Source organism: Manis pentadactyla, chromosome 16, assembly GCF_030020395.1.
Source record: "Manis pentadactyla isolate mManPen7 chromosome 16, mManPen7.hap1, whole genome shotgun sequence".
Lineage (NCBI taxonomy): Eukaryota > Metazoa > Chordata > Mammalia > Pholidota > Manidae > Manis > Manis pentadactyla.
In genome coordinates, this window is record NC_080034.1 from 66,400,481 (window position 1) to 66,414,761 (window position 14,281).

At 34.4% G+C, this 14,281-nt stretch overlaps 1 protein-coding gene across 1 annotated transcript in view; it reads left to right on the top strand.

The window, feature by feature from the left end:
* Positions 1-14,281, top strand: part of LOC130681268 (bromodomain adjacent to zinc finger domain protein 2B-like) — a 128,409-nt gene that overhangs the window by 35,366 nt on the left and 78,762 nt on the right. The window contains exons 3-5 of the mRNA XM_057493905.1: positions 6,545-6,755; positions 11,391-11,483; positions 11,595-11,656. Of these exons, the coding sequence (XP_057349888.1) occupies positions 6,548-6,755; positions 11,391-11,483; positions 11,595-11,656 (363 nt within the window). The 5' untranslated portion in view covers positions 6,545-6,547. The remainder of the gene's footprint in view (positions 1-6,544; positions 6,756-11,390; positions 11,484-11,594; positions 11,657-14,281) is intronic.

Genomic DNA, 14,281 nt, shown 5'->3' on the forward strand with positions numbered 1-14,281 from the left:
AGACTCATCACCTACTCAAGGTGACGTTCTGGGATCGCCTGAGTCAGAGTGACCCGAGTCTGAGGTCCCAGTTAGAGATGCTTGTCCTTTGAGGAGAGGACGCTCTCCCACTTAACCTCTGTAGAGAATGTGCCTGTATAGAGTAGGTGCCTCAAGTGTCTTAAGTAGCGGAAACTGTCTTTATGATGACGCATCACAGCCTAATAGTATACTGGTATGTGTTACAGTGTAGAGTGAACTTTACTCATTTACTATGATTATTTCATTCAGTCTGAAAAAACATAAACCTTTTCTTCTCTCTCACCATAGTATTTATAGAAATGAATGTGTTACTGCTAGTGATTTAAATTAGTAACTGTAGAAAGGAGAATTATAATGGTATAAAAGGCTTAATCTGTCACCATCTCTATCTTCTTAGTCATCTTTTTTCACTTTATCCTGTTTCTTTTAGATCTTAAAGATTATTTTCAGGAACCATTTACTATCTTAGTCTTAGAAATTAAGGAAAGAATAAACTCCTTTTTATGCATAATTTCTGAATGATGTAAAAGCATAGGAATCAAATGATATAAATTGTATTTGCCTTTTCTAAGGAAAAGTTTATTGACAAAAAATACTTCTTTTTTTCATCACCCACAATTGTTTTGAGTGTTGAGTGAATTAAAGTTTTAATACAAGCTTGATATTTTCCTAACAATCCAGTTCTCATTTTATGAAATCCCGGAGTCAGAAGATAGCCGGTTACATGAATCGCCCTTAGATAGTATTTATTTATAAATGCCAAAAGCAAAAATGTAAATGATGTCATTTGTCAGGTGAATTTTGGTCACCAAAATAATCTGTACCTTTTTGGACACAGGTATATTTTCCTAGCTGAATAAAATATAACTGTGTAAAAATTATAACTGGATAAAAAAAACGATTAATTGATGGAACCCTTGAAATTCAGTCAAAAGCTCCCCATGCTGGTGAACATAAAGCTGTTCTGCTGGCTTCCTTCTTAGTGTTTCATGGTGTAAAAATGCAGTTAGTACAAGTGCTGATCCCACTGACTTCATTTGAAATCTCAGCAAAAATTCTCTCGTCAGAATTAATATTTAAAATGGGAATTACTGAACAGATTTAGTTTAGATATTTTTTTGACATGTAGACACTGAGTATATGCATTGGTTTTTTCTGTAACCCTGCCATAGCATCATCTTGACTGTGCTTTCATGCCTGAATATTGTGATGAGTATCAAGTATAAAAATGTCTTTGTAATATCAGTGAAGTACATGTAGTGGCTAATACCCCAGGTTTTAGAGAGAGACAGTCCTGGGTTCAAATCACACATTTCTGTTCCTTATTGCCAGGGCACCTCAGGAAACGATTTAACCTCACTTGGTGTGTGATTCCCTCAATGGTAATACAGGGACAGTAAAACCCACCTTCCTAGGTAAAATGATTATGAAGATTAAAGTAAAGAGTGCATTCAAAATGCCTCGGACAAAGCACGGTGCTTGGACTGTGGGGTCTAACTGTCCTCCATGATGGGGAAGAGCAGTGCTTGTGTCCATGGCACCCACTGTGTGAGGTCATCATGTGCCATAATTCTGAGCCTGGCACCACAGCATAAAAGGCAGTCAGGACTGCTGGCTCTGGCTGCAGAAGTGCCAGAGTGGTTCAGGTGAATCCTGCTTTGAGATTCTTTGAAGGAATAAGAAACATTTAAAAATTTTCTTAACGTTCACAGCAAAGGAATTCTCTGTCAAAAAAGAAGTATAAGGTAATTTAAAATTTTTTAGAAAGGTTACTTTGAAAGGATGCTTTTCCTATGTCTGGAAATACTACTTTGGACTCCAAATAAGGTCATGTAACAGTGTATTTGTTTTGATTGCCTTACGGAGGACAAACAGCTCTTCTTTATTACCTATGCATTAAGCAGGCTTCTTCCTGTAATACACTAGCGTTATGCTTTTGTATGTTTCCATAAACCTTTTTTTTCTTCTCTCTCACCGTAGTATTTATAGAAATGAATGTGTTACTGAAAGATTTAAATTAGTAACTGTAGAAAGGAGAATTATAACGGTATAAAAGGCTTGATCTGTCACCATCTCTATCTTCTTAGTCATCTTTTTTCTCTTTATCCTGTTTCTTTTAGATCTTAAAGATTATTTTCAAGAACCATTTACTATCTTAGTCTTAGAAATAAAGAAAAAAAGAATAAACTTTTTATGCATAATTTCTGAATGATGAAAAAGCATAGGAATCAAATGATATAAATTTAATTTGCTTTTTCTAAGGAAAAGCTTACTGAGAAAAAATACTACTTTTTTTCGTCACCCAAAATTGTTTTGACTGTTGAGTGAATTAAAGTTTTAATACTAGGTTGAGATTTTCCTAACAATCCATTTCTCATTTTATGAAATCCTGGAGTTCGAAGATAGCCCAATATATGAAACACTCTTAGAAAGTATTTATTTATAAATGCCAAAAGCAAAATGTAAATGATGTCATTTGTCAGGTGAATTTTGGACATCAACATAATCTCTACCTTTTTGGACACAGGTATATTTTCCTATCTGAATAAAATATAACTGTGTAAAAATTATTACTGGATAAAAAAAAGATTAATTGATGGAACCCTTGAAATTCAGTCAAAATCTCCCCATGCTGGTGAACATAAAGCTGTTCTGCTGGCTTCCTTCTTAGTGTTTCATGGTGTAAAAATGCAGTTAGTACAAGTGCTGATCCCACTGACTTCATTTGAAATCTCAGCAAAAATTCTCTCGTCAGAATTATTATTTAAAATAGGAATTACTGAACAGCTTTAGTTTAGATATTTTTTTGACGTGTAGACACTGAGTATATGCATTGGTTTTTTCTGTAACCCTGCCATAGCATCATCTTGACTGTGCTTTCTTGCCTCAATATTGTGATGAGTATCAAGTATAAAAATGTCTTTGTAATATCAGTGAAGTACATGTAGTGGCTAATACCCCAGGTTTTAGAGAGAGACAGTCCTGGGTTCAAATCACACATTTCTGTTCCTTATTGCCAGGGCACCTCAGGAAACGATTTAACCTCACTTGGTGTGTGATTCCCTCAATGGTAATACAGGGACAGTAAAACCCACCTTCCTAGGTAAAATGATTATGAAGATTAAAGTAAAGAGTGCATTCAAAATGCCTCGGACAAAGCACGGTGCTTGGACTGTGGGGTCTAACTGTCCTCCATGATGGGGGAAGAGCAGTGCTTGTGTCCATGGCACCCACTGTGTGAGGTCATCATGTGCCATGATTCTGAGCCTGGCACCACAGCATAAAGGGCAGTCAGGACTGCTGGCTCTGGCTGCAGAAGTGCCCAGAGTGGTTCAGGTGAATCCTGCTTTGAGATTCTTTGAAGGAATAAGAAACATTTAAAAATTTTCTTAACGTTCACAGCAAAGGAATTCTCTGTCAAAAAAGAAGTATAAGGTAATTTAAAATTGTTTTAGAAAGGTTACTTTGAAAGGATGCTTTTCCTATGTCTGGAAATACTACTTTGGACTCCAAATAAGGTCATGTAACAGTGTATTTGTTTTGATTGCCTTACGGAGGACAAACAGCTCTTCTTTATTACCTATGCATTAAGCAGGCTTCTTCCTGTAATACACTAGCGTTATGCTTTTGTATGTTTCCATAAACCTTTTTTTTCTTCTCTCTCACCGTAGTATTTATAGAAATGAATGTGTTACTGAAAGATTTAAATTAGTAACTGTAGAAAGGAGAATTATAACGGTATAAAAGGCTTGATCTGTCACCATCTCTATCTTCTTAGTCATCTTTTTTCTCTTTATCCTGTTTCTTTTAGATCTTAAAGATTATTTTCAAGAACCATTTACTATCTTAGTCTTAGAAATAAAGAAAAAAAGAATAAACTTTTTATGCATAATTTCTGAATGATGAAAAAGCATAGGAATCAAATGATATAAATTTAATTTGCTTTTTCTAAGGAAAAGCTTACTGAGAAAAAATACTACTTTTTTTCGTCACCCAAAATTGTTTTGACTGTTGAGTGAATTAAAGTTTTAATACTAGGTTGAGATTTTCCTAACAATCCATTTCTCATTTTATGAAATCCTGGAGTTCGAAGATAGCCCAATATATGAAACACTCTTAGAAAGTATTTATTTATAAATGCCAAAAGCAAAATGTAAATGATGTCATTTGTCAGGTGAATTTTGGACATCAACATAATCTCTACCTTTTTGGACACAGGTATATTTTCCTATCTGAATAAAATATAACTGTGTAAAAATTATTACTGGATAAAAAAAAGATTAATTGATGGAACCCTTGAAATTCAGTCAAAATCTCCCCATGCTGGTGAACATAAAGCTGTTCTGCTGGCTTCCTTCTTAGTGTTTCATGGTGTAAAAATGCAGTTAGTACAAGTGCTGATCCCACTGACTTCATTTGAAATCTCAGCAAAAATTCTCTCGTCAGAATTATTATTTAAAATAGGAATTACTGAACAGCTTTAGTTTAGATATTTTTTTGACGTGTAGACACTGAGTATATGCATTGGTTTTTTCTGTAACCCTGCCATAGCATCATCTTGACTGTGCTTTCTTGCCTCAATATTGTGATGAGTATCAAGTATAAAAATGTCTTTGTAATATCAGTGAAGTACATGTAGTGGCTAATACCCCAGGTTTTAGAGAGAGACAGTCCTGGGTTCAAATCACACATTTCTGTTCCTTATTGCCAGGGCACCTCAGGAAACGATTTAACCTCACTTGGTGTGTGATTCCCTCAATGGTAATACAGGGACAGTAAAACCCACCTTCCTAGGTAAAATGATTATGAAGATTAAAGTAAAGAGTGCATTCAAAATGCCTCGGACAAAGCACGGTGCTTGGACTGTGGGGTCTAACTGTCCTCCATGATGGGGGAAGAGCAGTGCTTGTGTCCATGGCACCCACTGTGTGAGGTCATCATGTGCCATGATTCTGAGCCTGGCACCACAGCATAAAGGGCAGTCAGGACTGCTGGCTCTGGCTGCAGAAGTGCCCAGAGTGGTTCAGGTGAATCCTGCTTTGAGATTCTTTGAAGGAATAAGAAACATTTAAAAATTTTCTTAACGTTCACAGCAAAGGAATTCTCTGTCAAAAAAGAAGTATAAGGTAATTTAAAATTGTTTTAGAAAGGTTACTTTGAAAGGATGCTTTTCCTATGTCTGGAAATACTACTTTAGACTCCAAATAAGGTCATGTAACAGTGTATTTGTTTTGATGCCTTACGGAGGACAGCCAGCTCTTGATTATTACCTATGCACTAAGCAGGCTTCTTCCTGTAATACACTAGCGTTATGCTGGTGTATGTGTTCCCATGAGGAGACTTAAAGTGGGAAATCTGAAATATCACAAAAGTAGACAAAAGAATGTACATCATGTACCTATCATCAGCTTTAGAAATTATCATATGAACAATATTGTTTTACATATATTCCCATCTACTCCTCCTCTTCCATAATCTGATGAAGCAAATCTTAGACATTGTACTTCATCTGCAAGTGTGTCTAAAAGATAAGAATTCTTGTTTTCTACAAAAGTATGAGAATAGCATTATCATAATTTAAAATGATAACTTCTTGATATCATCAAATATCAGACATTGTTCAAAATTTTCATTGTTTAAATTCTTAACTGTCAGAATTTCCGGACAGTTTGTCTATTTGAATCAAAATCTAGGTAAGATCCAAACACTGGGCATGTTTGATACATGCTTTAAGGCCCCTTTAGTCTTCCCACAGTGTTTTCACTTCTTGAAATTTGTTTGTTGAATAAACTGGGTAATTTGTGGGATTTCCTTCAGACTGGATTTTGCCGTGTAGTTTAATATATACGGCAAGTAAATTTTCCCCGTTAAGTTTTAGTGATTTAATCTGGAGACTTAATCATTTCCAGGTTTTGTTTTTTGGGAGGGGGAGGATTAGTTTATAGGTGATGAAGTGAACCTCCTTCTGTCGGTCCAGTTGTCTCCCTTTTTTGGTGATTGGCAACCATTCAAATGTAAAGCTTAGATCCATTAATCCATGAGATATTGCAAAATGGTAATAGTCTGACTCTTACATTCCTTCTTGATTTATTAGCTGTGTTTTTTCTATAAAGAGAGTCTTTTGTTTGTTATTTGGATAGCTTCATGTTTGGTTGAACTGATGCTCCTGAGAAGCAATCCGTAGAGGTGTCATCACTCAACTAATCTTTTCAAATACCTGCCAACTTTACAGTCATTATGGTTCAGAAATGGTGATTAAGATGTATGTCTATATATGTTTATAGGTACAGGTATATATCTGTCAGTGTATTTAAAGTTGAAATCATTAAAGTAAGAATACGAAATATATACCAAAAGCCATGAACAATTCTAAATGTAACTTGAATTAGAAACTAAAATTTTTAAAGGTTACAACAGCTTTATAAAAATTAATGTGTAGGTTTACCTAGAATTTTCTGACATATTGATCACTTGTGTTTATTTTGTTCATAATATTTTATTTCTATAAAATGTTACTTAAAAGGGAATGCAGTGGTGTCCTTTGAAAGAAGAGGATGCCATTCCCCGTGTGAGGGCAATGGAAGCTCATGGGGGACGACCACCGGATCCAGAGGGAGAGCGACCAGGAGAGGATACCAGCGTGAGACAGCGGAGCGGTCGGCCTCCTGATGTTGGCGGTGCTGAATGTGTAGATAACACAGATGGCAAATTGCTAAGACAACTGCAAGCTCAAGGTAGGGAACATGTATCCGTCACTGTAAGAACTGTACTAAAATGTGTTAAGTATTTCTACATGTATTTGACATAGGAATGATTGATAACTACTCTCAGTTTCTAAAAGGTAGGTGATTGTGTTCAAATAAAATGAGAAAATAAGGAGTCCCACTGGTAACTGGAGTTCTTTGATTTAATAAGCGCCTTTCAAGAATCATACTCGTAAACACATCATGCCCTGTGTGTTTAGAATTACAAAGGTAGGTGATGAACTTTTCAGGCTGGAAACTCATTTGAACAGCTCCCAATTCCTTGCGGTGGTACAAGGGAGTAACTCCAAAATATGTGGATCTGTGGAGTAAATTTTCAGTCAAAGAACTCCAATTAGTGGCAAGTCTTAGTTTGGGTTCTTCTGTAGCCTGGATATATAACATTTATTTTCAAAATGCCCAACTAATAAACTTAGGTCAAAAAGTATCTTAAGATCACCAGAAAGTATCATTCATCAAGTACAACGTGCTCAAAGTAACCTCAAATGTGTTCATGATTCAAAATTATCATGAATTATCAACATGAAGTTCCCATGCTGTGTCTCACACAGAGAATGCTGACTAAAATAAAATAGTTCTGCTATGAAGTTTGAATTAACTAGTTACAAGTGTGAAGCCTCTTGAGGCTGTCTCGATATCTATCAATGTGTTCATGTCTTATATTCATAAGCATATATATATAAATGTATATCAATACATGCTTGTATCATAAACATAATATCCATAAGGGTTTAATAATAAAAACCGACTTAAAAGACTGACAGGATTTTACTACTTCTCATAGTTTTTTTTTTCGGAAGGGAAAGCTTGACTGACTTCTATTTATTGTATACACCAGTATAATACTGACTTCTCTGTAGCTCTGTTGTTTTCATTATAAAACAAGTATGCATGATGAAAGCTCATAGGGCATAATGCTTTAAAATAAGACATTGACTCTCACTGACTTTAAAATAAAAGACACTCACAAGTTGGATCATAATTAACAGGTTTTTGGTAGTCTACCTAGAAGTGTGTACATACACTCACAGACACACATTGAAGCACATACTTATGTGTACACGTACATACGTGATGTTCATATATGTATATGTTCTTTTTGATTTCTAAAATAAATGAACTTACTGGTGTATATACCATTCAGCTTTGTTTTTCTGCACTTAATTTTTCTTGAGCATCTTTCTATACAGCACTTAAAAATCAACCTTACCCTTCCAGTGGCTGAATAGTAGGTGAGGCAAAGTATGGCTCTACCATACTTCACTTACTCCGTCTCCTTCGATGAGCGTTGCAGCTATTTCCTGATCTTTGCTATCGCAAACAATGCTGCAATAAAAACATTACACATATCTTCATTCTTTGACGGGTATGGCTATCCACAGTATAAAATTTTAGAGATAGAATCTCTACTCCAAGGGTATGTGCATTTTCAATTTTGGTAGAAAGCAGGCAAATATTGTCTCCAAAGAGGTTGTTCCAATTCATACTTCCACCAGTGGCATATAAGTTAACTGCCTGGCCTGTAACTTAATGTCCTGTAAGTTTTTGTCTCCTTTGGTACGTTAATTTAGTACTTTATGTGTTATTTCATTGGGTTACTATTAAGACTTTAATCTCTCCTAAATAGTTAGTCGAGGAGGTTTAAAAAATGTTAATATATGAAGATATATACATACATGATGAATTTTTAAAATTAGTATTGTCAATAAACCACTGACTTTTCTGAAGAATGTATAATAGTGGGAAGTGTTCATTTTTTACATAAAATAGGAAAGCTTGAAATTAACTGATAACCAAAGCAAGGGATTTTCACGCCTGTTTTGCATGTCTATCACAAGTACCATTCATACTTAGTATTCAAAATGGCAACTTCAAATTTGCAAAATTAACTAATTTTATTTTAAGAAAATAGAAGGTAATCACTCAACTTTTGCCCAGTGTTTTCTCCCGTTTTAGATTTCAAATTGGTCTGTATTCTATGACGTAGCTCTCCCTTCTATTTTATTGCATTTTGTAAGTTATGTTACCTTTGACCTATGTACATGTTTTTTCTCAACATGTATATAAATATTAAATAGTTAATGTAAGTAAATGTTATTAATATTTACAAGTATATTTGGTATAATATGCATGTTCTTTCTTGGGAAGGAAAGAAAGTAGAAATGAGTCACCTTGTGACCCCTTTTATTCTGAAAGACTTCTACATTAACGCTTTGGGGTGTTGTCAGAGGAGATTCTAGAAGTTACTGTCATATTTTATTATCCTAGTTGGACTCATCTAGGCTTGTAAAGCGACTTAATTTGAAGGAAGGTTTAGAACAATAAAATAAATGTGGATTTTGAATGTGAAATGAGAGCCCTCTATCTTCTCAGAATAGAGATAAGAATCTGACAGTTTGCATATAAAAAAGACTTTCAAACTATATAAACAAATTAGCTTGTTAATTGGCCAATACTGTTAATATCTCAAATGCTCTAATATATCTACTAATATACCACTCAATTTTATTGATCATAGAATCTGAAATGCCATTGCTGTACAATGATTCATTGTTTTAAGATAGGCCACTGCAGAAGGAAAGTGCTGCCAATTGTTAGATACATTCTGGTTTAGACAAGTTTAAACACTTTATTTGAAAAGTAAACTTTTCTTTTTGATATCTAAGAAAGTAATTTCCTAAAGCATAAAAGATACTTGTCAAGTTACCATTTCAAAAGTTAGTCATCACAGATAATATATTCAACAGTCATAAACCAAATAAATGAGATGCTGCTAGTAGCTTATTCCTCAGAGCCTGGGTGAAGTTTCTGTGCCTCTTAACTTCTCGTACTTCCTCCGTAGTGTGCCTGATTCTTTAACCTATTTTTCCCATCTTCTCTAACTGCTCATAATAAAAAATTTTAAGCTATATGAATTTTTAATGACTTACCAAAATTATGTCTTCCTTGCTCAAGTGAAAAGATAGCGAGTTGAACTTTTTAGTGTTTTTCTGTCCCAAGGGTTTAAAAATAAAAGTTAACTGTGCACTTGTGTAGAGTTTGAAATTGCTGATAAATTCACACAGAAATACATACCATATACATTACAGAGTTTCTCAGCTGTCGCAGAACACTATGGTTAAGTCCTTTTTAAAATCTCAAGGCATTTAAATTTTCTTAAAGGTTCATAGGACTAGTAGCATATATAGACCTGGAGTCAGAAAGACATGGGTTTATATCTTGGCTCTGCAATTTAACCTCTATGAGCCTTAGTTATTTCATTTGTAACCTGTGTGTAATGTTGCATATCCTGTAAGGTTGTTATGAAGATTAAACAAGATCATGTACATTTAATATGGCAGGTCAATAAATGATTATTAGTAGAGTTCAAGTGATTTGGGTTCTATTCGAGCATATTCATTACTAGTGAGAATATAATATATAGGTTTCTTAAAACTCTTCATCTGCTACAAAATTTAAAGCAATATCTAATGTTAAGTATTCTAGAGTGATTTTGTAAATGATGTTATGATAGACCACTTTTATAGTTAGAAGTATTCTGACCAAGTTTGCCAGCAGAAGAAAGCATGACATTACAAGCTTTCTGTATCAGCCACCTATTGCCACAGTAATGCTGGGAAACAAGCACCCGCAAAACTCAGTGGTGAACAATGCCACGTGGTAATCGGTCAGGCTGATAGAGTCCACCGCAGGTAAGGTAGGCAGCTCTACTGATCTTACCTGGCTTTGTTCACGTGTGTGGAGTCAGCTGACTCCCTGTGTTCCAGCCTCTGGCAGCGTAGCCTTAACATGTCCTGATGATAAAGGTCAAGACAGAAGAGTGAAACTACACTTGTACAAGTACACAGTACACTCTGAAACATGCACTTGCAGTTACAACTGCTAACATCCTGGTGTCCAAAGATCACGTGTCTGAAGTTAGTATCAAGGGACAAGAAAGTAGATTTCACTTCTTGATGAAAGGAACTGCAAAGTCCCATTTGCAAGTAACATGGATAAAGGGAGGAATGAGGAATTGGGGCCACTAAGTATGTAGATCTCTCCCAGTTTCATACATTTGTCCTTGAAAATAATGAGAACTAGATTGTCCTTAAACCGTGTTGATATTCTGTATTATTTTTATTTAGATTTAGTCCCTCTGTTTCATTAATGCAATTATCACTGGATTCAGAAACTACCATTTATATAGCTGAGTGAAATACCATGTTTGGAGGGGGGCTTTGTATTCTATTTTGAGTTCTTTTGCTTTATTGTTATTTTTAAGACTAAAGCTAAATCATTCTTTTTCCATATTAGCAGCTAGTTTCCTCCTAAACAGGGATTATGTGAAATGTGAAAAAAAATGTACTTAAATTAGCTTCTGTGATGAGGATTAAGAGAAGCATCATTTTTGTGTGCTTCTGTGTATGGGGCTGTATGTGATGAAAAAGTTGGGCAATTTCTAAAGGAAGCGTGGTATTTTCTGCCACACCATTTTTCTACCTGGTATCTAAAAAATTTTCTTAAAAAGTATGTCCTTTACATGATGCCATTCACATAGATAATTGTTTTTAGGTTAACAGGTAAAGTTGTTAAAAGTATTCCTTGAAATTTTGTGTTTTTCAGAAAAAGCCCAACAAGCAGCACAAATAAAGCTTTTGAGAAAACTCCAAAAGCAGGAACAGGCTCACATTGCCAAAGAAGCTAAAAAACAACAAGGTGAGTGAGTTAAACGAAAACATAAACTTGAAGAGTGAGTACTGGGAGTTCACAGGAGGCTTCACTTTGTTCCTTTTCTGACGATACCTGTGTTTTGGCTTTTCATCATAGCAATAATGGCTGCTGAGGAGAAGCGACAGCAAAAAGAGCAGATAAAGATTATGAAACAACAGGTATGTTCATGCACTCAACCGGTTTTATAACATAGGTGGTACTTTGGGAGTCGATTTACTTATGTATATATGTACATTATTCTTATTTTGATTTCTGAAATAACTTTCATACTTGTTATATATCTTATTTAGACAGTTATCATCTTCCTTTATTTAAAATTCACCTCAATTTTAAACCAAGTCTCTAAAGAAATGATACCAAACAATACAATTATGTAAGTACTTTTAGTATCCTGATAGCCTGAATATAAATTAACATCTTGAACAACTTTGAAGATTTGGTCCCATTGCTTCTGAATGTTTAAAAATTATCCCCGAAAATGAGAAAGCATTATTTTCGCATATCCAGTGTTTTATCCAGTGCTCTCCTCTGTGTAGTTTTTAAAATTAAGTATAAGGTAGGTGAAATAATTTTTTAACTCTTACACATAAAGCCTACATGGCAATATACTGAACTTCCTTTAAGATGGGAATGTGTAAACTACTCTCCTATCTCCACATACTCATCGAACTATTAAAGCAAAAAGGAAATGGGGGGAAGTACTATTCTTTAAAAAATTTTAAACTGCAAGTAGTTATTTCTGAGTCAGTTGTTATATAGACAAGCTGCTAAATAATGGCTTGGTTTGTTTTTGATGTGGTTATCTCTAATAATGGAATGAATACATTTACTTAAATACTTTCAGTATTGACTAAAGCAGTATGATTAGAGTTGATGTAGAATTGAGATAGAGAATTTAGAATTTGTAGTCATGCATGTAGGTAATTTGTAGAGTTAAATATCGGCTCTCCTACTTAATAATTTATGACCATAGATGAATTAGTTAACCTCTCAGCCTTGATTTCCTCCACTGCAAAAGAAAAACAATTGTATTATGTGAAAATTGAATGAATGTAAAGTGCCTACCACAGTGACTGGCACAAAGCAAATGCTTGCTTTCTAAAAGATAGACATAAAACATCAAAATGTTTGGTCTACTCCCTAACTGTAATTTAATGTAAACTTGAATTGTTTTCTTAGTTTGTTAATTGTAACTGCTAAAGGCACTGTAAGGTTGACTTTAAAATATATAGTGTGATGAATATATTTATTAAAATACTGTAAATATTTACTGCCTACTAGAGTATATGTGAAAATAAGTTCCTTTGAAGCTGAAATACTGTTGTTTCTGTTACAGTTTTTAATAGTTTATCCTATTTCCTAATGGCTTGAGACCAGTTGTATGCCATTAGCATTTCAAATTAGGCTTTGTGTGACCTAAGCCTACATAGTGTGCTACTCATCAAAAAAAAAAAAATTGATTTTCCAACGTTCCAGGAGCAGTAATACAAGTGACCTGCTATTAGACATTGATCAAGATGCTTCTCTGAGACTAGTCTTAGATTACCATCTGACTTATTCCTAATTGCCAGCAAAGTAAATTAAAGTCGTGCAGAGTCTATTTTAAAGTTTGCAGTAGATCTAGAATAAAATAATTAAAATAATAGCATGTGTTTCTCATCCTCGAGATTATTTTTTCCACCTAGTGGGCCAAAAATACCAGCCGACAGTCCTCAAGGCAGTTTTCCGGAAGTATCAGGAGGCATTGTTATGAAGCAGGAGCAGAGGCAGTGGGAACTGACCAGGGCTCTGCACTCACTGTGTGACTATAGGCAAAATATTTATTTTGTACGAGCTTCAATTTTCTCTTAGGTGAAAAGAAGATAATTTCAACTCCTGTATTGTTATTTTTTTAAATGATCAATTAGCTACTTTATATAAAATGCCCAGTTCATTGGATGGATACTCAGTATTACAAGGTGAACACATATCGTAATAATTTATAGATAATGTTTATTTCTGATATTCCAAATGAAAGTACTGCCAATGTACATCTATATAAATCACTCAGACTAAAACAAAGCTCTACACTGGGTGAGTTCAGTCCAAGGTTCTATACCTATTTCTGTGCTTAAGAGAATAATGAATGACTTTTGTTGACTTGATTAAAGATTAAATTCAGAGTATACTTTTGTCTAAAGTTCTAATCTAAATAAATATTTCAAATGTGGATCAAGTGCAACCTTCTCTAAGACTTGGAAATAAAAGATACACTTGTATGTTTATTTTTGGTGAGCTTATGATATTCAAAATCTAGGATCGCAATCAGCACAATCATAGAATGTGATCAGTCTTCTAAAATCACAACAGAAATTCCAGAAATCTCATTATCCTGCGCTGCATCCCTGCAGGGAATTAATAACATCACTGCAAAGAAAGAAATTTAAATGTATTAAAGTATAGTTTCAAAAGGTACAACTAGCATCTCGAAATGGGGGTGGGTATGGTAATATACAGTAGTATAAGATGTGTTGGTTCTGAAAATCCTAGGACAGCTGCAATTTACAAGTAGGGCAATTTAGGTGTATTTTTTTAAAACTGTAACCTCGTCAGTGCCGATTTGGGACTTTCAAAGGGGTTTACGAATGTAAAATTGTTAACGATGTGCTTACAGCATAATGCAATGGTTTTTTAAAATGAAAATGTAAAATCAAAATTTAGATTGCTGAATTCAAACAATAACTAGTACATTACATTTAACTAACTTGAGCACCACTTATAAGTTATTACAAATTATTTCTGTA